Genomic DNA, 22,017 nt, shown 5'->3' with positions numbered 1-22,017 from the left:
GCGTTCTTTGCCGCCCTGTACCTGGTCCCTCCGATTCTGCCATTCTTCAGTTAGATCTTAACCGCATTCAACTATGGTGCGAAAAATGGTTAATGAGCTTGAATATTAAAAAAACCATGCTAATTCGATTTCATCGGAGACAGTCGTGCCATACTTTTAAGTATATACATTTCGGGATCCGAAATTCTCCCAGTGAGCGCTTATAAATACCTAGGCATAAAATTAATTTCCGATCTTTCTTGGTCTTGAAAAAACCCGCCAGGGGGCCGTGGAGTTCAGCAGTGTCTCACATGGGCTCCCGCTTCTCGTGCTTCTCAACCCGGAACAAGGCCAGTGACGACCCCAAGTTTTGCACCGGTGCAACCGGCAAGACGAGGGTAACCGGCGGACACTAGCCACTTTCGGGTGAGTGCACCTTATCTCAAGATATCAAGCGTTATTCCCGACGAGCGCCCGCCCGCCCGGTTAAGCCTAACGCCAGAACCAGCTCCCGCAATCTCATCGGCAGAAACACCCTCGCGCCGCGCGCCGCGTGAGCACGCGCACACGTGCGCTCGCCCACGCCGCGGCTAAGAGCCCCTACGATGAGCCGAGAAGCAGGTGCTGCAAGCGAAATGACAAACCTGAAAGAAGATGAAGCAAATGCAATGCAAACAGACCGGGCGGAAGAAAAAACCGGGGAAGGTACCTGGAACTATGATGCAGAAAGCGGTCGAACAATCGAAGCGGAAAGCGCCTGGATCACAAGAAGCAAGAAAGCCAAGAAGGACACCTCGAATTCTAAGACGCCGGCAAAAAAACCAACCGATGAGCAAACGCCCAATGCAGCACCTTCACAACAACGCAGGATGCCGCCCCTGCCACTTTACGACTTTAAGATCGCCTACTGCCCGCAAGCAGGTCTCGACCTCGCCAAATGGAATACCGTCGCAGTCATGCACGCCATCGGTAGAGCGAGTGGACTATCGCGGCAGGACTTCAATGATAAAGCACGCGTACAAGTACGGAGATTCGAAAATTTAATCATCGCAAGCATGGCCGACAAAGAAGACACCAAGATGCTGGTCAGCATCAACAGAATACAGCTCGGAGGCACTTACCACAACGTCAAAGGCAACATACGAACCCCTGACGACGTCTCCCGAGGCGTCATCAATGGCCTCATACCAGGAACAAGCACCGCAGAACTTATGGCAGGAATCCGAGCACCGGCACGATACACCGTCCTTCACGCCCGAATGATGGGTCAGTCGACCGCGGCAGTCGTATTCTTCAAAGGACCGCACGTTCCCTACTACATCATCTTCCAGAGCGTAGACTTCCGCTGCAGACCATATCGCAAGTCAGTGCAGCACTGCCGCACCTGTGGCAACACGGGACACCGCCAAGACGTCTGTCCGAAACCCATCCCAGATTTTTGCTCCAAGTGCGGCAAGACTGGACATCCACAAGACCATGACTGTAAACCGACCTGCAAGCTCTGTGGAGAAGCGCACGAAACTGCAAGTACAGAGTGCAAGAAGAGACTGAAGCCAAGCCCTCCACCCTACAATATACGGCAACAGCGCTTCAACAGACTACAAGAAAGAGACAACCGCTGGAGCTCCAGTAGTGAAGAGTTCCCGGAGCTGGGCACCTCGGACACCAGCTCCAGCAGTGTCAATGCGAGCAGCTCCCCCAGACGCAGCAGTTCCAAGCCAATACTGCGAAGTGCTTCGCGCTCACGTTGCCGCTCTCGCTCCCACTGACTCAAACGCGCGAGCTACGCCGATGCGGTAAACGGCTCGAGCGACTCGGGTGGTACGAGCAGCTTGGATGCATCGGCCGAAGCGGCAGTCATACGGGTCCTAGAAAACAAGCAGCAGAACCAGCAGGGCAAACTGCAGAATCAGCACAGCCAACTGCAAAGCCGGCAAAACCTCATAGACAAGCTACTCCGCAGTCAACAGAAACAGCAACAGCTCACCGACAAACTGCTTCAAAAATGCAAAGAAGAACAAGAACTCACAGACAAGCTGCATCAAAAATGCCAGGAGCTCGAAAACATCAAAAGACAGTCGGGAACGGCGTTGACCAAGGCCGACGTTGAAGACATAGTAGATGTAAGAAGCCTGATATTTCAAGAAGCCTTTATGAAGAACATTCACGCCACTATGGAAAAAGTTGTCCAATCAGCAGTCGAAAAAACAGCCGCTACCTTCGAAAACAAGATCGCCACGTTAAGCGCCAAAATTGCTGGGATCGCACCACAGCTCAGCAATTTTATCGCGCATGTAAAGAACAACTACATCACTAAAGCACAGCTCGACAATTCGCGCCCCACGACTCGGAAGAAGGCACGGGCGAACAGCCACAGGGACTCTCACTCGGTCTCGCCGACTCGCGATCGCCGACGTGAATTCGAATCCTACGACGATGGCGACCCCTAACCACAAGGCAAAGAACCAGCATTCAACTATACGCATATGGCAATGTAACTGTCGATCATACCGCCCTCGACAAGCCAATCTACAAGAATTCGTCAAGCTGAATCAACCCGACGTCATAGCCCTACAGGAAACTAGCACGCAGAACGTCCAACTGCAAGGATACGCCACATATGCACAAACCCGACGGACTGCCATACTGGTGAAGAAAACTCTCACAGCCCAAAAACATGACGTAGAGAACACCCAGACCGAACACACCTTAGTCGAGGTTTTATCGGAACGAAAGACGCAGAAAAGCCTATTCGTGGTCAGCGTGTACAGCCCGCCTCGCGACCAGCTACCGGACTTCGATCACTTTGTGCGAAAAATAAGGAAATCCACAAATGGACACCAACTCGTCATAGTGGGAGACTTCAACGCCTCGCACACGGCATGGGGCTATCATGCCACCACAAAAAAGGGTGCTAGAGTGCATGATGCTGCCCAGCAACACAGACTCACCCTCTAGAATGATCCTCTCCAGACCACGAGAATTGGAAACAGCGTCTCTAAGGACACAAACCCCGATCTAACCTTTACTGCAGATGCCCCCTGGGCAGAGTGGAGTCGACTCCAGGAAACCTTAGGTAGCGATCACCATATCCTCCAATTAGATGTAGCACACACCCGTAAACAGAACAAGACCGGAATTGCACGGCTAAACGAATGGAAATCCTTTAGGGACAAGCTAGATTCCGGAGCAAGCATAACTGACATTGACGAGTGGCTCAAAAATGTATTAGACACAGCAGAACGTTACACCAAGATCCTACAAGTCGATGCCGATACACCCGCGGTCGACGCGCACCTCCCCCATCTCTGGGAGGCAAGACGTGGCCTCCTGAAGAGATGGAAGCGACTAGAAGTTTAACAGAAAGCTGAAAACACGTATCGCTCTCCTTACCAAGCAGGCTCAAGACTATGCGGACCACCTCGCCAGGCAGAACTGGCACGCTTTCTGTGACAAGCTACAGGGGCTCTGAGCACGAAGAGGACCTGACACCTCCTACGCGCACTCCTGGCCACTGAACCCACCAAAACGAAACAGAAGCAACATCTTCACAGTCTTATCCACAACCACGCCGGATCAGAAGAACACCTTCTGCGAGAACTACAAAAGAAACTATGCGGAGACGCACCCTCTACCGCGTCAACTCGCTGCAAAGAATACTCTGGAAAACCGAATCCAGAACTCGACCGACTCTTCACGCAGGCCGAAATCCACGTAGCCCTATCCAAGCTGACTAGAAATACTAGCCCTGGTAAAGACCGGATCCTTAACAAACACCTACGCAACCTACCGCCGCAGGCCACCGAGGCTCTCCTCCGTTACTACAATGAGTGCTGGGAAAAAGGAGAACTGCCTGCTGTGTGGAAACACTCGGACATCACCATGATCCCCAAGCCCAACAAACTTCTCAGGTTGGAGAACCTACGCCCAATTTCCCTCACCTCGTGCGCGGGCAAGCTTTTCGAACATATGGTTCACGATCGCATTACTCAGTACCTGGAAGACAACGGCCACCTACCAGACACCATGTTCGGCTTCAGGCAGCACCTCTCAGTACAGGACGTGCTTTTACAACTAAAAGAAGGCCTTCTAGATCACCTAAACAATCGAAGCAAATACTCCATAGTGGCAGTAGACGTCAAGGGAGCCTTTGATAACGTTAGCCACGACGCGATCCTCACCAATCTCGAAGACACCGGCTGCGGCACTAGGACCTACGCATACGTCAGAAACTTTCTGATGGACCGCACGGCAACAGTCGGAATCTGCAACATCCGCAGTGAAAGCTTCCTTTTTCCAAACAGAGGCACCCCGCAAGGGTCGGTCATTTCGCCGCTACTCTTCAACGTAGCTACGATCAAGCTACGCCCACTCCTCGAGACCATACCAGAACTGCGTCACGCGATGTATGCTGATGACGTCACGCTGTGGACCAGAGCTACGAACGTTGGAAGGCAAAAAAGTAGCTTACAAGGAGCCGTCGACACCATCGAAAGCTATCTCCGAAACTGCGGTCTCCGCTGCACCCCAGAGAAGTCTGAGCACCTGGTCCTGAAAGCAAGAACGAGAGGCCGACCACCCAACTACAAAGAGCCCGACCCCACCATCACACTCAACGGGACAACAATCCCGAAAGTCGACACCATGCGAATACTTGGACTCCACATCCACAAAGACGGATCGGGAGCTGCAAGCCTACCGAGACTAGAACGCACCCTTTCGCAACTCACGCACCTTATCAAGAGGATCTCAAGCCAAAGAAGCGGGCTGAAAGAGCAAGACACTCTAAGCATAATACAAGCACTGCTCACCAGCCGCATCACATGCGGCATGCGGTACCTGGCTTTGAAGAACGGTGAAATAGAAAAGCTCAACATCATGATAAGGAAGGTAATCAAGGTCGCCCTGGGATTCCCCGCCATGGCCTCTACATCACGTCTCCTTAAGATGGGCGTCCACAACACGTGGTAAGAGCTCGCCGAAGCGCACAAGAACAGCCAGCTAGAACGACTCAAGCTCACGCCCACAGGGAGATCAGTACTGCGACACCTAAACTACAGCGAGTCGTATGTCGCAGACACAGACAAGAAAGAGCGAATACCACCGGACGTTCGAGAGTGCATTTGCATCGCACATGTCCCGCGCAACATGCATCCCATCTATCACAAAAGTAGAAGACAGGCTAGAACCAACGCCATCAAACGAAGCTTCAAGCATGACCCGAATGCCCGCTACACCGACGCGGCCAAGTATCCGCATCGAAACGCGTACGCTCTCAGCGTCGTAGACTCCCAAGGCTCCGAGCTAGCATCGGCAACCATCAAGGCACGCAACCCGGAAACGGCAGTAGACCGGCAATCGCTTTCGCCACCACTACATGCACAGACTCTGCGGTTATATTCACCGAATCTCAGGCCGCCTGCAGAAACTTCTTGAGGGACCGCATCTCGGCCGATGCACTCAAGATACTAAAAAGACGAAGCACTCCGCTCCTGTACACCTCCGTAACGTAGGTACCCGGACACGAGGGACTAGAGGGGAACGAAGCGGCCCACGCCGCTGCCCGCGAGCATGTCAGCCGGGCTCCCCTCTCCCCACGCGCTCTCGGACCCGCGACAGAAGAGGCGCAGGCCGTACCCACCAACTATTCGGCCATATTGCAACATTACAGGCTCGAGCGTCGAGTGTATCCTCCACTGCACCCTAAACTCGACAGAGAAGAAAGCCTGATCCTCATACGCCTGCAAAGTAATACGTACACGCACGGAATGATAATGCATCGCCTCTACCCGACGCTCTACGGCTACCGCCGCCCACTCTGCAACGTACCCGACACTCTGGCACACTCGCTCCTGGAATGCCCGTGGCAGGAAGGCAGCGGAATGCAACCACAGACGCACGCAAAACGAGCAATAGAAGCAAACGACCTACTCGAAACGTGGGAGGCCAAGCTAACCCTCGGGCACGGAGTAAGACATAGGAGGTGAAACTCCCGTCAGCGCGAGCGAGCGCGGGCGACCAGATAAAGTCACAATCCGCCTTTTGCGACGCCGAACTGCGCATGCGCAGTGCCCTAGCGGCTGAGGAGCGAAGCGATTTGGCAGGCGCTAGAGCAGACGGCGGACGGCCGGGGCATTCTCAGCTGCGCTATTCTCGCTGCCGCGCGCACGGCAGGCCTTCCTAACATATTGACATCGAAATTTGGCGCGATGCCAATGTCGTGTGTCGCGTACGGCTGCAGTTCACGTGACAGTCCCAGCAGGACAGTGCGGTTTTTCCGATTTCCGTCGGTAAAACGAGATCGACAGCGCCGTGAAGCCTGGATTAGGGCTGTGAAGCGGCAAGATGCGCAAGGGCGTCCATGGCAGCCGTCAGCAGCATCTCGACTCTGCGGGAAGCACTTTGTGACAGGTATGCATCCACATACGTAGTTCTCTGTTTTTGTCGTTACTGACTCATACGAATAATCTCGAGAAAGACGCAAATGTGTTTGAGCTTGCGAAACAAACGATCTCTTGCTCGCGCGAGCCGGCCGAGTGAAACGCGGTGCTTTATTTTTTTTTATTCTTTTTTGTCGTCATCTCTGTGCGGCCGCCGCGTTGTGCTTTACTTTGTTTTTTTGCTGTCACCTCTGTGCGGCCGCCGCTAGAACGCAGTCTTTAGCAACTTTACACCGTGCACACTTTTACTACTTCATAAGCGTTCAGCGAGTGCTCGTGATGTCGGCGTAGTTATCCGTTGGAGCCAAGCGCGCCTGCACTGCCGGGCAGATTTGGAAACGGCGTGCACTGTTTAAGTAGCTGATGGTGCTAGTTAGCAATCGCTGCTATTTGTCGTTTCATCATTCTTGTCGACACCGAGTATAGTAATATTTCTTGAAGAAAGCTTATGTTCGTTTAGCGATGTTGTACGGTTTGTACTATGGCTCATTTTCCCGTGCTGCGCTTTCTGGAGTCGAGTGGCGCGTCTTATTGTGTAACGGACACATTCCAGGGGCACCTTCACTGTCACCCAGACATCCGGACTTCATACCGACGCTGTTCGTGTATACAGACCAGTTCAGAAAGAAGGACGCGGTCGACCGCCATGTTCGTACCGCGGCGCGTTCCAAGAGGAAAAAAGGCGCTCCACCAACAGCAGGTATCACCGGTTCTGGGCATACTGGCCATTTTCTGGCATTTTTGTAGGTGTACATATACTTTATGTGGGTAAAACACGTATGCGAACTGACATTCTGTTGGCCTCCCCATTACCTGTGTATGTACGCCAAGCACTATGGCACACTATAAAGGAATATATGCAGTGGTGAAACGTGATATTTGCCCTAAGAACTACACTTCATGCCCTATCCGAGTCATGCGTTTTTGTGTGTACTCATACTATTTTATTACTCACTTTACGTCACAGGTACAGAGGTTTCAGGTCAAGGAGGAACTTGTAAAGGCCACAGTGATGGAGAACCAGACACGTCCTGTGTTCAGGGTGAGCAGTGGCTTTTGAACTAATGGCAAGCACACTGTCACATTATGCAGCTGGAAATGTTTTCTGAGGCTCACCTTATGTTGCTCATTGCGAGTCTTGCACGTTTGCGACATATGAATTATCCATAATTTGCTTTCAGGTGACCAGGTCATTAGAGTAGTGCACTCCGCACAAAGTGCGAATGCTCAGAGTAAATGTCAGTGTTCAATGAATTGTGTCTAAAGCAATAGCGTCACTTTATTGCATTTGTTGATGCAAATGCAGGTGCAGACTCTTCATTCGACGAGGAAGGAGCAGCTGATGCACTCTTGCTGCTTGCAACATCCCCAATGCTCACTGAGCCACAGGAGGTCCTAGAGCCAACGCCCTTAAGCAGAGAGGAGAACACTGACCACCTATTAACTGAAAATGTGGCATTACAACGGAAAGTCAGGGACCTAGAACTGCAATGCAGAAAGCTAAAACGCTGCACGTTTTCTGTGGATACTATTCACAAATCGTCTTTTAAGTTTTATACAGGACTGCAAAGTAAGGAACAGTTTGAAGCACTCTTTAAGCACATTGAAAAAAATGCAGAACGCATGGTTTATTGGGATGGAGGAAAAACACAAGCAAAGGAAAGACAGCTCTCCAAGCGCGAAGAACTTTTCATGGTGCTGTATAGGCTCAGGACTGGTGTTTGTGCCAAGGAAGTGGCTCGAATCTTTGGAATTTCTCAGTCATGCCTTAGTCGCATCTTTTGTACATGGGTAATTTTTCTTGATAAAGAGCTCTCAGCATTGACAAGGTTTCCCACATTAGCAGAGATCAAAAGGCACATGCCAATGGCATTCAGCGACTTCTCAAACACTAGAGTCATCCTTGATTGCACAGAGGTGAGAATCCAAAGACCTTCAAAACTACAGGCACAGAGGCATACTTTCTCCTCGTACAAGCATTATAACACGTTCAAAGCACTTGTTGGGGTAACACCAGATGGCTACGTTTCATTTGTGCCAGATTTGTGGGGTGGGCATGTTAGTGATAGCGAAGTTGTCGAAAAATCGGGCCTACTGGGTTTATTAGATGCGGGGGACGGTGTCATGGTTGACAAAGGCTTTAGGTTGGAGGGCGTTTTTCCACCATCTATTCAAATCCACATGCCACCATTTAAAATGGGGAACCAATTGTCAGCTAGTGACGTGATTGCCACCCGAAAAATAGCTGGCGCTAGGATCCATGTTGAGCGAGTCATAAGACGTATCAAAGAATTTCATTTTTTAGACAAACCACTGCCAATCAACATGCTCGACATTATTGACAGCATTTTTAGGACTTGCGCCTTTTTGTGCAATTTTCTACAGCCAATCATTTCAGTCAATAATGAGAACAAGTAGCCAGCTCGCACATCTCTACTTCAAGTGAGCCTCCTTTACCATGCTTATGACCAGAAGAGACCAGACTGTGTAACAACAGTGTACTCTCATACTATATCACGTGTACTTACGACGACGCTGTCTACTGTGCTACCTTCTGAGGAAATTTGTATTTTCCATCTCTGAATAAATGATACTGCTTTTTCAGTTATCTTCCATGTACACTGCACATTTATTTTGTTATGTCTATAGACGTAACGGCTATAGTTATCACCAATGCTACACAATTTGCTTAGGCCATGCTATTTCTTTTCATTTTGCCATAGAAAACAAAATACTTCGAAACAGTTTAGCCGAGCTACGAGCCGAGTTTGAAGCTTTTAAGCGCACGGCAAACAACAGCACATCACAGCAACCCATACAAATTGCGGACCACACTTCCAAATCACCACCACAAACATCACACAAATTGCGGACCACACTTCCAAATCACCACCACAAACATCACTGCAACAAAGTACCGCGTCCAGCACTCATTCGTTAACGCTGCAACAGTTAGCACAAAACACGCAACTAATGTTCGCAGAGCTACACAAACTCAAACGAATGGTAGAAGATGTGCAAACAAAAGCCGCAGCCGTCCCCCGAAAGAGGGTCAGTCAAAGTCCGGGAGCTCCTACCAGGACTCCGAAAGCTATAGAGCACACTGATAGCGACAGTAATATCCATGGATAATATGGCAAGCAACACAAAGAGCGGACACATTGAAATCTGGCAATGGAATTGCTGCACGCTATGCACTAAATTGGCTAATTTCACGCACTACATAGAATCGGCGCCAATCCCTCCCGACGTTATCTGTATTCAGGAAATAGGGAAACAAAATCAAAAACTCAAAGGCTACGAGCTTTATGCTTACCCTGACTACCCTCAAGTAGCCACCTTTGCCAAGAAGGATGTCGCGATTAGCGTAAATTATTTTTTCCGGGAACCTATTCAGCACCAGATAATCACGATTTGGCCGCAGAAAAGGGGCAAACCTAAAACAATTATTGTCAGCGTTTATAGTTCTCCCAGAGAACAACAGGCGGATTTTGGAAACGTGGTGGCCACCCAGTGCGACTCGCTCAAGGTAGGGACAAATTAATATTGTTAGGCGACTTTAACGCGCTACGGACTTTTTCAGCTAACTCAACCGGATCTCCCAACGCGAATCGGGAACAGTGTGTCCCAGGACACTTCCCCCGACCTCACGTTCACCAACAACGAAAGTGAGACGCGATGGACGAACCTAGGTGAAAACCTAGGAAGTGATCACTATATCTTAAGCATATCGGTTAATGCAGCCAGGATTCGAAGAGCTATTGGCAAGGCAAGGCTATCCGACTGGACCAAATTTCGTGAAAAACAGAAAACAATCGGCAGCATAACAGACGTAGGAGAATGGGCCGAGCAGATCCGAGTTATTCACTCTAGGGTCACCAAAACAATTGAAACGACAACGGAGGCTCCAGCCGTGGATCATCACCTGTTGCATCTCTGGGAAGCCCGGAGAGGCCTCACAAAAAGGTGGAAAAGGCAGAAGCTTAATCGTAAACTCAGGATACGGATAGCTCAGCTAGCGCAGGAAGCTAACGAATACGCACAAAAGCTAAGCGACAGCAATTGGTGTCAGTTCAGCGACTCGCTTCGGGGCACGTTGACTACAAAGAAAACATGGCGCATTCTTCGAAGTATGATTGACCCGGGAGGAACAAAAACAGTCGCGAATCGCACACTTAAGCTGCTTGAAAACGAGTTTGAAGGTCGGGAAGCTGACATCATAGACAAAATTAAAGAGATATACGTAGGTACTGTACCGACCGGGCAATCCACCAAACCCGTTTACGAAGGTCAGGACCAACCGGAACTGGACGCCCCCGTAACCTTTGAAGGTTTACGCAGCGGCACACTCCTTCAAGAAAAACACAACCCCAGGGGTAGATCAGGTCACGAACGCAATGATTCGCAATCTAAGTGATGACACGCTAAAGAGCTTGACCAAATTCTTTAACGACACGGTCTGGACAGAGGACGGCGTCCTTCCAAAAGAATGGAAGGAAGCAAAAATTATTCTTATTCCAAAACCAGGTAAGCCTCGTAACATCAACAACCTTCGACCCATCTCCCTAACGTCGTGCGCGGGGAAACTCTTTGAAAAGGTTGTGCAGGTCCGGCTCTCGAACCACATAGAGCTAAACAACATGTTCCCCTCCAACATGTTCGGTTTCCGAGCCCACGTGTCAGCACAGGACATTTTTCTACTACTAAAGCACGAGGTCCTGCACCCCAACAGAGGGTCGGAAGATAAATTTGTACTGGCATTGGACATCAAAAAGGCCTTCGACAGCATCTCCCACCACGCTATTCGCGGTGAACTGTGGATCGCGAATTTATAACTACGTGCGCTCGTTCCTCAGCCACCGCACGGCCACAATCGGATTAGGCTCCACGAGGTCCGACACCTTCAACTGTCCCGACAGAGGTCCCCCCAGGGAGCTATACTCTCTCCACTGCTATTCAATGTAGGGATGAGAAAGCTAGCCCTGGAGCTAGATAAGCACCCGAATCTCGGTTGTGCGATATATGCCGATGATATCACGTTCTGGGCTCACCAGGGGTCCTACGGGGACAAGCAAGAAACCCTTCAAAAGGCCATAGACGCAGTCGTGGAATACGCGAGGGCGGCGGACATGGCATGCGCACCCGAAAAATCGGAATTCATTCGGGTGCGTGCGAAGTACGCAAGAAAGGAGGACTGGGTGCCGCTCACTTTGACTCTCGACGGGGTGCCTATTCGTGAAGTGGAGACACTCACAATATTGGGGATGTGGATACAGCAGAATGCTGGAACATCTCACACCCTACAAAAACTAAAGGCGGTCACAGGAAACGTGGCCAGAATGATAAGGAGAGTGGCAAGAAGCAGAGACGGCCTAACTAAGGGAGAGACCATCAGCCTGGTTCACGCATTCGTAATTAGCCGACTCACATACGCCCTTCCGTATCAGGCCATTGTTTTGTCCCACCTCCTTGACAATGACTTCATTCTCTTTGTGGTGTACATATTGTTACGTAGGAAGACACCGACGAAAAGCTATTTACAAGTATATTTACAAGGCAATACGCCGCAGTTGACCAAGAGGCAACAGCCCGCGCTAGCTTCCAATCTTCGTCTTCTTCCTGCGCGGCTCTTCGTCAGTGGGAATACTACCCCGTAGCATTACCCCCGGCGGCAAAAGCGCCGTCCCGGAGCGACTAAAGGCTGGACTCGGAAGCAGTGTAGTAGCTCTTGAGCCTACTGACGTGCACGACATCACTGGACGCCAGAGTAGATCACGAGGTTGAGCTCAGAGGAGCAATTTCATAAGTCACAGGCGTCACCTGGCGAAGCACGCGGTAGGGCCCTGTGTATCGCGAAAGGAGCTTTTCGGAAAGTCCAACGTGACGACAGGGCGACCACAGGAGCACGAGTGCACCAGGCGAAAACTGTACGTCACGGTGGCGGGCGTTGTACTGACGCTGCTGCTTGGTTTGCGAGTCCGTCAGTCGAGCACGGGCAAGCTGGCGTGCATGATCGGCGAGGGCGATGGCGTCGCGCGCATACTCGGTTGTTGAGGTCGCAGCAGGAGGAAGTACCGTGTCAAGGGGCAAGGTCGGTTCGCGACCGTAGAGTAGATAAAATGGAGAAAATCCGGCGGTGTCGTGCCGGGAAGAATTGTAAGCAAAGGTGACGTAAGGAAGGGCAACGTCCCAGTCGTGGTGGTCCTTCGAAACGTACTTGGACAGCATGTCGGTAAGGGTACGGTTTAAGCGCTCTGTCAGGCCATTGGTTTGAGGATGGTATGAGGTAGTCAGCTTGTGTTGAATAGAGCAGGAACGCACAATGTCGGCGACAACTTTCGAGAGGAAGTTACGACCGTGGTCAGTAAGCAGCTGTCACGGGGCGCCATGCACTAAGATAATGTCAGGCAAGAGAAAGTCCGCGACGTCAGTGGCGCAACTGGTAGGTAGAGCTCGCGTGATAGCGTATCGGGTGGCGTAATCAGTTGCGACGGCTACCCATTTGTTCTCAGAGGATGACGTGGGAAAGGGACCGAGGAGGTCTAATCCAACACGAAAAAACGGTTCCACAGGGACGGCGATCGGCTGGAGATGACCGGAAGGTAGCACCTGAGGCGTTTTCCGACGCTGGCAGGGATCACAGGCAGCAACATAGCGTCGGACGGAGCGAGCAAGACCAGGCCAATAGAAGCGGCGGCGGACGCGGTCGTACGTGCGGGTTACGCCAAGATGTCCTGCAGTGGGTGTGTCATGCATCTGAAAGAGCACAGTCTGTCGTAGATGTTGTGGCACGACAAGAAGAAGATCAGGGCCGTCAGGGAGGAAGCTCCTTCGGTACAGAATGCCGCCCTGGAGAACGGATGCGTCGGTAGGTGCAGAGCGCAGACGCTCGATGAGTACTCGCAGCGATATGTCTCGGAGGCGGAGAGTACTGGCGGAGCAATCGATGAGAGCAGAATGTGCGGAGAGGAAGCCGAGGATGATGTCGTGGGGACAGTGAGCGATGACTGTGAATAGCACGGTAGTGGAGCGATCGGCGAAGGAGACGCGGGCGGCACACATACCAATTACGGGGGCTGTTCCGCCATCGGCGATACGGACAACAGGCGTCGTGGCGGGCGTGATTATTTTCCTCAGCCGGTTACGAAGATCCGCGCTCATTACCGACAAATGCGCCCCAGTGTCTATGAGAGCTGATACAGGAACACCGTCGACTTGCACGTCAAGAAGGTTCAGATGGGTGGGCAACGTCAGGAGAGGATTTGGCGGCGTAGGGAGCAATGCAGTGTCACCTCGAGGCGCTGCATCGTCTAGTTTTCCGGCTGGGAGCGGCGTCCGAAGAGAGTCGGCGAATAGGAACGACGGGGCTGGGGAGAGCGAGATTGTCGTCGTTGGGGCGAAGGCGAACGAGAATAGGGTCGGTTCGGCGCAGGAGAATCGGTGGCGGCATTATCTGAGCGGGCAGCATAGGGACGAGAAAGGCCACCTGAGGGGCGAGAGTAGGCAGTATATGTAGACTGAAGAAGTAAAACGAAGGACACCGACCAACATAGAAGTGCTAAAAAATGAAAAAATCTAAAAGACGTTTCGGCTTCGCTACGGAAGCCTTGTTCACAATGGTATGACGGAAGGTTCATGGAAGCTTATGTATGCTTTAGAACGTGACGTAAGCAGCGCGTGTATGACGGGGGGAGGGTCCCCTCATTTCGATTAAGCGTGTGACGTGTTTTTTGGCAACGGGCCACAATATCGACTGGGATCGCTCGAGAATTATCGGCCAAGAAAGAAACCACAAATCGCGTCTGTATCTGGAGTCACTGGAGATACAAAAAACACGTCACACGCTTAATCGAAATGAGGGGACCCTCCCCCCGTCATACACGCGCTGCTTACGTCACGTTCTAAAGCATACATAAGCTTCCATGAACCTTCCGTCATACCATTGTGAACAAGGCTTCCGTAGCAAAGCCGAAACGTCTTTTAGATTTTTTCATTTTTTAGCACTTCTATGTTGGTCGGTGTCCTTCGTTTTACTTCAATGCTTCATCCCGACCAGACGGGCTTCCGTCGAACCCTCGATTTATATGTGGACTGGTTCAGGGAACTCCAGCGACTGCGGCAGTGCCGAGAAATGTGCCCAATTCGATGGCAGTGAAAACAAATTGGCTTGTCGTCTGCAGTGCGCCATTCAGAGGGGTTGCGGAAATGTGGAGGGTAAGAAGGTGCGGGACGGGGTGGAATCGAAGATGCCGGGTGGGGATCAGGGCGATGGGCCGAGCAGATTGTGTGAATACCCATGTTGGCGAACTCCTGGCGGACAACTGCCTGGATCAGGGAAACAGTGACTGCAGGTGCATTGGAGGGGCTGGAGTCGAACGCAGCCGGATAGGCGGCCTCGATCTCACGCCGGACAATCCTGGTAACATCGCCAGTGTTGTTGGGACGAGGAGCGTCGGCACAGGAAGATGTCGCTGGGGTGTTGGGCAGACGGGCAAACTGTTGGTCGATACGGCGGCTTTTAGCGAATTCCAGGCGGCGGCACTCTTTTATAACTGCATCCACCGTCGCGACGTTGTTAAACACGAGCAAGTTGAAGGCGTCATCGGCAATGCCTTTGAGGATGTGGGAGACCTTGTCGGACTCAGTCATGTGTGCGTCAACTTTGCGGCATAGAGCCAAGACGTCCTGAATGTACGTGACGTAGGGCTCCGTTGACGTCTGCACACGACTGGAAAGCGCCTTCTGCGCGGCAAGTTGGTGACCGTAGGGGTTGCCGAACAAGTCTCGAAGCTTTTGCTTAAGCGAATCCCAACTGGTCAGCTCATCTTCGTGCGTCCGATACCAAACTCGAGGTGTGCCACCGAGGTAAAAGACGACGTTGGCGAGCATGATAGTTGGGTCCCACCGGTTATTGCGGCTGACGTGCTCGTAAAGGCTGATCCAGTCCTCGACGTCTTCCCCATCTTTTGCCGAGAATACGCCAGGATCACGGGGAGCGGAGAGGGTGATGTAGGTCGTCGAAGTGGCAGCAGGTGTCGGAGCCGGTGGAGTCGGGTTGGCGTCGCCGGGAGCCATGAAGGTAGGCTCGACGGACCGTCCACTGCGAAGCTCCGTGACGAGGTACAGGGAACGTCCACCTCCACCAAATATGTTACGTAGGAAGACACCGACGAAAAGCTATTTACAAGTATATTTACAAGGCAATACGCCGCAGTTGACCAAGAGGCAACAGCCCGCGCTAGCTTCCAATCGTCGTCTTCGTCTTCTTCCTGCGCGGCTCTTCGTCAGTGGGAATACTACCCCGTAGCATTATTTTTGCAGTAGGGGGCTCCTGCTTTCTGCAGGTTTTCAGATTCCTTTTGGCAGTGCCAACATACCTGGCAGAACTATACAGGGGAAGCCCTCTTCTAATTCGCTGGGTCAGCTCCTCAGCTAGCACAGCATTCCTATAGAAATTCAGTAGTGCTGGCAATATTTCCTGGGACCACATGGCCTCATCAAAGAAAATCCTTTCGACGTGTAAGGAGGATGCAATGGATGCTGCATTAGTCCACACAACGAAGTCGCACCAGCTAAGTCCTGTCACTGCCATTTGGCCCTGCAACTGGTAATAGTATTCGTGCTCCCTTTTCAATGTAATTTCATTACCTGTTGCCCTACAACAAAACTTTGGAGAAGCTGCAGCTTCTTCGATACTTTTTCCTTTGAAAGAAAACGGGCATTTAACTTCTAGCAGCCCCATGTCACTGCCCTCAAATACCAGTCTATCTGGGGATGCAGCAATAAAGGGATGCTCAGCATGCACGTGCAGGCCTGTATATCCCACAGTTATGGACTTATCCATGCAGGCCATTAGCTGTTCATATGCCTGAACGGCATCTGGCTCGTGCACATTTCCATAGTGCATGGCTTCAGTTTTATAGCTCCGCGGGTAAAGTATTTCTTTAACAATACTGTCAGGTTTCCGGCACCGCACAATTCTTTTAAACATTGAGGCAGTTAGCCGACCAATCCGCTCCATGTGCCAGGTTGGATTTGCAGCCTGTCCAATCGTCGACTCGAGAACAACTGCTCTGCTGTCCACCGAGAGGGCCTGTATAGCTGCAAAAAAAAACAGTATTGTTAATTTATAGGTTTAGAATCCGTTTTACAAGTCGTACAGCAAGCATTACATTGTATTAAAGCAATGAGAAGTAGCATGACGTCAACAAAGCATCACTTGTCATGGCAATGTTGAGCTATTTGGTGGGGATTCATCGTGGAAGGAAGGGGTGCAAACATGGACACAAGAGAACCAGACAACACAAACGCTGCAGATAGGAGCTAAGTGTACTAGAAATGAAGCTTAAAATGAGAGAAAGTTCAGCTAGTTGGTAGCGAATCGCACTAAAAGAAAGTAACGCATGCAAACATGGATACAAGAGAACCAAACTAAGTAAATGCCATGTTGTCTAGTTCTCTTGTTGGTGTTTGCACGCCTTACTTTCTTTTATGTTGAATCACTTGTCAGAAACTTAATACCATTAGGTTAGCTTTTATTTACTCCTACAAAGAAACCCCTACAGGCCTACTCAAAGAGGCTAAAGTACTTAGGTTGTGTCAAATGACACAACTGCATATTGCAACGATTAAAATGTAGGTAGATACTAATCTCCTACAAAATTGTACAGCTTACTTTCACAGTGACATAAGAATTTTTCTGCAGCTTGTAACTTGCATGTGCTCATTATGTTTTATTTTTTTTCGCTAATTATGCTGGTCAACATAGCTAAATCGTAGAGTTGGTTCAGTATTGCAAGTATTTAAACATGCCTAAAAACAAGAAGAGCAAGACAAATGTGCATGCTTTCAATTCCATGCTCTGCTAAAACACAGTCAACACATATATATGACAAATGCCGTGCATGAATCCAGGTGATGGACTCATGCTAAAGGTACATCCATTATACATTCACACAGTGCTTCACAAACATGCCATAGATGAAGCAGATATGTTTGAGGACCCTGTGGGTGCTCACACACATCGAGTTATGCGACAGCCCTGTAAAAGTTAAGAAACGACAAGACACTAAGTCTAAAACTGACTGCTGCATTATCTGCTGCTCAGTGGGATACTTGTGAAGGTGATGCCCAGAGACATAGGTGGGCATTCTTATATAAATGAGACAGCCTCAGAATGACACGTGCCAAGACAAAAAGTTGCGAAAAAAGTAATAAACAAGGAAGTGGACTTTCTTACCATCAAACCTCTCTTGTATGAGTCTTTGACAGGTCTCACTGTGGATGTCTTCAATGTCTGGGACCAGTGGAGTGTCTGAAGCTTCTGGTGCCACTTCACTGGGACTGTGTTCATCCTGGAATATAGTGCTTTACATTAGACAGCGCAGATAACATGCAAATGTTAGCTTAGTGACTACCTTGAATAGTAGTGCAGCTTGAAATATACGAAGCAGCATAGTAAAGATTTGAGGATTTTGTAAACAGGTCTTTGACAGCATCATATTGCGCCAGTGGTGAGAAGCGCAACAAAATAGGTTCAGATTGTGGTCTCATACCTGGCATGCCTTATTGCGCATGGTTGTTAAACAAGCAAACTAAGTATTGTACTTCTGAATCATTTTTCACATTTTATTTATTCGTACTCTAAATGCCTTCTTTCAGGGTGAGCAAAGAACAGTTTTGAAAGTAAGCAAACTACAAGCTTACTAGCATTAGGAAATTAAAAAAAAAAAACATTCAGATGCAGTGACATGAACTCGTGCTAACATGTGCTGTAAATCAAGAGCAAATGTAAATATGAAAGTGCAATAATGTGCATGTTGCAGAAGGGGATAGAAAAAACTCAAGCCATACGTAGAGGTAAACAGTAATCAATGCACATCAGATATGCCAACGCAAGATTTAAAATTCTTTAAAATTAGGTTCAGCAGCTCTGTGTAGAGAAGTTATTCCATTCAGCTATAAAGCATGGTATGAGAAATCAAGGGACACTTAATACACGTAACTAAGGAAACTATGTACAGATAATTTAATAAGACTTGCCCAGCATGCTATACTCACATGCTTTGCTGCATAAGTTGCAGGTGATTGGACAGTCTCGCATGATAATTATGTGAATCACATGTGGCTATAAGAAGTTATGAAGCAGGCACTGGGGAGTTCATCACCGACTTGATACCTACAGTATTACAGGAGGCGTCAAAGGTCTTGTCTTTTGTAAAGGCACACAGCATTTGAAAGCCCTTAAATGTATCACACTTTGGAATTCACAGTCCCTTACTGCTGTCATGGACAAGACACGCTATAGAATGGAAGTTGAACAGATGTTTGTGTCAGTTTAACAGTGTGCATGTGCATGAATGCTCTCGCATTATTTCAGTCATCACGAGATAGGTTCTGCCAGAATTTTTAAAATAACTTTGGCTTTAAAGAGGTTTAGTTGCCTCAATTAACCAAGACTTACATCACAGGTTTGCTGCATCATCTCATTGCTAAGCTTGCAGATTGTTTAGTGAGATAAAAAAATGGCTGTGGCTTAGCTAAGGTTAAGCCCAGGATGCGAAGCATACTAGCCTTTATTTTAGTTGTTGAACCACTGTTTAGCCTGGTGAACTGCTGTTGCTTGGCTATATTTGGTTCGGCTAGACGAAGAAACAACTCATGCGTTACTCTGCTTCGCCTTCAAGAGTGGAACGCGACAGCGTTCCCGTCGACCCGCCAAGGGATGTAAGACAATGGGCTACGGAGCAGCGACTACGCGCCCCGCATTGAACGCGGTGAGCGTCGAGCAACGCAGCGTTCGGCGCGGCAACGAAATGTGCGCCTGAGCAAGCGACGCACGCCTGAGCCTTAGAAACAGCTCGTTTCTAAGGCAACACCGCATTCACTAGAGGCGCTTTTGTACCGCTTTCAAGCATCGTACTCGTGGCTCAGTGGCAGCGTCTCCGTCTCACACTCCGGAGACCCTGGTTCGATTCCCACCCAGCCCACCTTGCAAGAGTTGAGCAAATCCACCTAGAAAATCAGTTTCTGTAGCACGCCGCAACCTTCGCTTCTCATTCCAACGAGCAGCTCTGCCTCCAGGAAGCATCTCACCTCGTGAGTGTCTAGCACAGGCAAGCGCAGCTGCTTATATACCGCTGCGAGCGACGGCGCGAGTTGGAGCCCCGTTTCACCTCTGTCGTGACGTCACGGTGTCACGTGGTATTGAAGGCGACACCGCCGCGCCTGAGGAGCTGGGTTGAGCTCTCGTAATATGCTTCGCATAAAACAAAGTCACCATATATAAACACTACTGACATTAGTGTTATACTGATGCAAACTGTACTTCGCATAAAAGCACAGTAAAAGGGGCTCTCAAACTGTTCCTGTCTGTCGTCACATGCTGATGGAACACTGCTAACTCTTATTTTAACAGATCACAAGCATGCAGAGTTAAGTGTAGCACTTACAAGTGATTCTCCTGAGTTTTCTTTGCTCATATAACGGAGAAGCAGGCAGTTTGCTGCCACCTTTTCGAGATCGGCAGCAAGCAGAGATGGGTCACTCGGTGAGAGCCCTGGCAGTGGATCAAACCGCCGCCTTTTCGCACCTTCATGTTTCCTTGTGTGAAAAGTGATGTCTTGCAGAGGCAGAGGTGGCTCATGCTTTTTGACTGAAAAAAAAAAGTTTTGTTTGTACAAGTACAATAACGAAATTTTAAGTGCTTCCTGTGATGTTTAGCCAACGACCACATCCATTGTAAGAAAATTAAATGTTGCAGTTTGGGATTATTTTTTCTCTATGCAGGTCTTGTAGTTAAGAATTTTTGAAGCGACACCAATATGTGTTCTTAATTAAAACCAGTAGCCTATATTTGTCCACATACCAATACTCATGTACGCTGTAAACAATGTAGCTGTGTGAATGAGTTGATATTCAACAGCTGCTACCACGAATGCAAACAATTTTACAACACGTTAAATGGTCAACACGGTGCCACAAAGAACCGTTTGCAGAAAGGGGCCGGAAGTGTGATCACAGATTTTTTAGGCACTTTTGCCGCCTCCTATGTTAACTAATGCTTGCTAAGTAGTAGCATTCTTACCTTGGGCAGGAACAATCCAAGCACATGGAACTTCCGTGCACGTTGCCGCATCCTTTTGCGCCAAGTGAATGGCATGAAGGATTAATCCAACAAAATGTTGGCATGTGCCGCTCAGGCTGCAAGAATAAAATGGAAGAGGAGATGAGTTTTCATGCTCAACAGGTATTCATCAAGGAAAAGATGGGATCAAGTGTTTATGAATTCGAAAGAACGGGTTTAAGTTCACGTCACTCAACGTGAAATACATGCGCCAATCTCAGACATGAGCCGCACACCACCACTCGCGCGTTGGCCTTGTAACACCATGTGCACACATTAACAGCACCATTGAACGATGCGATGCGGCTTGTCAGACAGCTATGCCGGCACGAAGTTAGGTACAACTAGCGGTTTTATAGTAAACAGCCAAACTTGGAAGTCATTCTCGTTATATGCCTCTAAATAGTGTACAGTCGCCCAAATCTTTAACTGGTGTGCGGGAGCGGCGACTTTTCCGTGCGTCAGCGCCGTTTGACGGGGCGAGGCTGGAAACAGCCTAGTAGACGATGGGCCCAGCTGAGCGCGCTTTGTCCGCATGCGCTTAGCCTCCCTCGCCCCGTCAAACGGCGCTGACGCACGGAAAAGTCGCCGCTCCCGCACACCAGTTAAAGATTTGGGCGACTGTACTGTGTGATACCGGCAATCCAAGGCTGTGTGCGGTCGCAGACAAGTATGCTGCACGACCGTGTTGATCGGTATACATGCAAATGCGCAAAAACAAGAACTCCCCGCTTTCTTCATTTACAGTATGTGTATTTGTTCAACATTTAAGCAACCGTACCTTTATATAAGCAAACAGCTAGCCCAAAATGGCAGGGCCGGTATAGTTATGAATTCCAAAATTTAACCCATCAGACTTCAATGTCCTGCACGCGGTTCATGCAGGTCGCGCTCCAGATGTAGAATAGAAAGCTTGCTCACCCTGCGGGGCAGAGGCAATGACCAGCCAGGATGGAGCCCGACGCCTTGGAAATCGCGGCGTGCACGATGTAATAGCCGCCTTTCATTGACGGTAGGCAGATACTACGCAAAAGTCCGCACGTGGATTCTGCTGACACGTCGTTGTACATGACGTTGCGCACGTATCCTTCTTCTTGGAACATCGTTCCTTTCATTTGCTGTCGCGCGAAGCGCGCTCCGCTCGACACCATGTGTTCTTCGAGCTGCGCTTCCGTGGGTATTTTGACGTTGCCGAAGCGCTTTTTCCAGCCGTTCGTCACACTGAAGAAACCTCCAGGTACAAAGCAGTCACCAGCGGGCTCCATGGCTAGCGGACGGCGACAAACTGTGCGCACACGTTGTTGCGGTTTTCACTCGCACGCTGCTTGCTTGCATACGTGTCTCGCGTGCGGCGGCTGTCTGTCGCGGCGAGAGCGGCGCCTGCCAAATCGTTTCTCGTGGCCACCGCACAGTGGCGCCACAATGCATCGCAAAAGGCGGATTATTGCATGCGCCGACGCTACCCTATGCAGT

General features: G+C 49.8%; 2 protein-coding genes across 2 annotated transcripts; one reads left to right on the top strand and one right to left on the bottom strand.

Annotated features, from left to right (window-relative positions):
- The first annotated feature begins 6,072 nt into the window (after positions 1-6,072).
- Positions 6,073-9,027, top strand: LOC139048609 (uncharacterized). The gene is made up of 4 exons (XM_070523032.1): positions 6,073-6,390; positions 6,973-7,119; positions 7,387-7,461; positions 7,726-9,027. The coding sequence occupies exons 1-4, from the start codon at positions 6,189-6,191 to the stop codon at positions 8,835-8,837; spliced, it is 1,536 nt and encodes a 511-aa protein (XP_070379133.1). The 5' UTR covers positions 6,073-6,188; the 3' UTR covers positions 8,838-9,027.
- A 7,375-nt stretch (positions 9,028-16,402) lies between these two features.
- On the bottom strand, positions 16,403-21,809 carry LOC139048709 (uncharacterized). The gene is made up of 5 exons (XM_070523205.1): positions 21,466-21,809; positions 20,506-20,621; positions 19,871-20,073; positions 17,667-17,773; positions 16,403-16,520 (listed from the first exon to the last, which is right to left on the bottom strand). Exons 1-5 carry the CDS (start codon positions 21,807-21,809, stop codon positions 16,403-16,405), a joined length of 888 nt encoding a protein of 295 aa, XP_070379306.1.
- Positions 21,810-22,017: the final 208 nt, after the last annotated feature.

This window comes from Dermacentor albipictus, chromosome 8 (genome assembly GCF_038994185.2).
Source record: "Dermacentor albipictus isolate Rhodes 1998 colony chromosome 8, USDA_Dalb.pri_finalv2, whole genome shotgun sequence".
NCBI lineage: Eukaryota > Metazoa > Arthropoda > Arachnida > Ixodida > Ixodidae > Dermacentor > Dermacentor albipictus.
The sequence above is the reverse complement of the archived record's forward strand: the minus strand, read 5'-3'. Positions and strand labels throughout refer to the sequence as shown.

Coding starts and splice junctions, on each gene's coding strand:
- LOC139048609 (XM_070523032.1), top strand. CDS start 6,189: ATGCCAATGTCGTGTGTCGCGTACGGCTGCAGTTCACGTGACAGTCCC. Junction 6,391..6,972: donor CGGGAAGCACTTTGTGACAG/GTATGCATCCAC, acceptor GACACATTCCAG/GGGCACCTTCACTGTCACCC. Junction 7,120..7,386: donor AGGCGCTCCACCAACAGCAG/GTATCACCGGTT, acceptor TTTACGTCACAG/GTACAGAGGTTTCAGGTCAA.
- LOC139048709 (XM_070523205.1), bottom strand. CDS start 21,809: ATGGAGCCCGCTGGTGACTGCTTTGTACCTGGAGGTTTCTTCAGTGTG. Junction 20,074..20,505: donor TTGGATTGTTCCTGCCCAAG/GTAAGAATGCTA, acceptor TTTTTTTTTCAG/TCAAAAAGCATGAGCCACCT. Junction 16,521..17,666: donor CAAAGACTCATACAAGAGAG/GTTTGATGGTAA, acceptor TTTTTTTTGCAG/CTATACAGGCCCTCTCGGTG.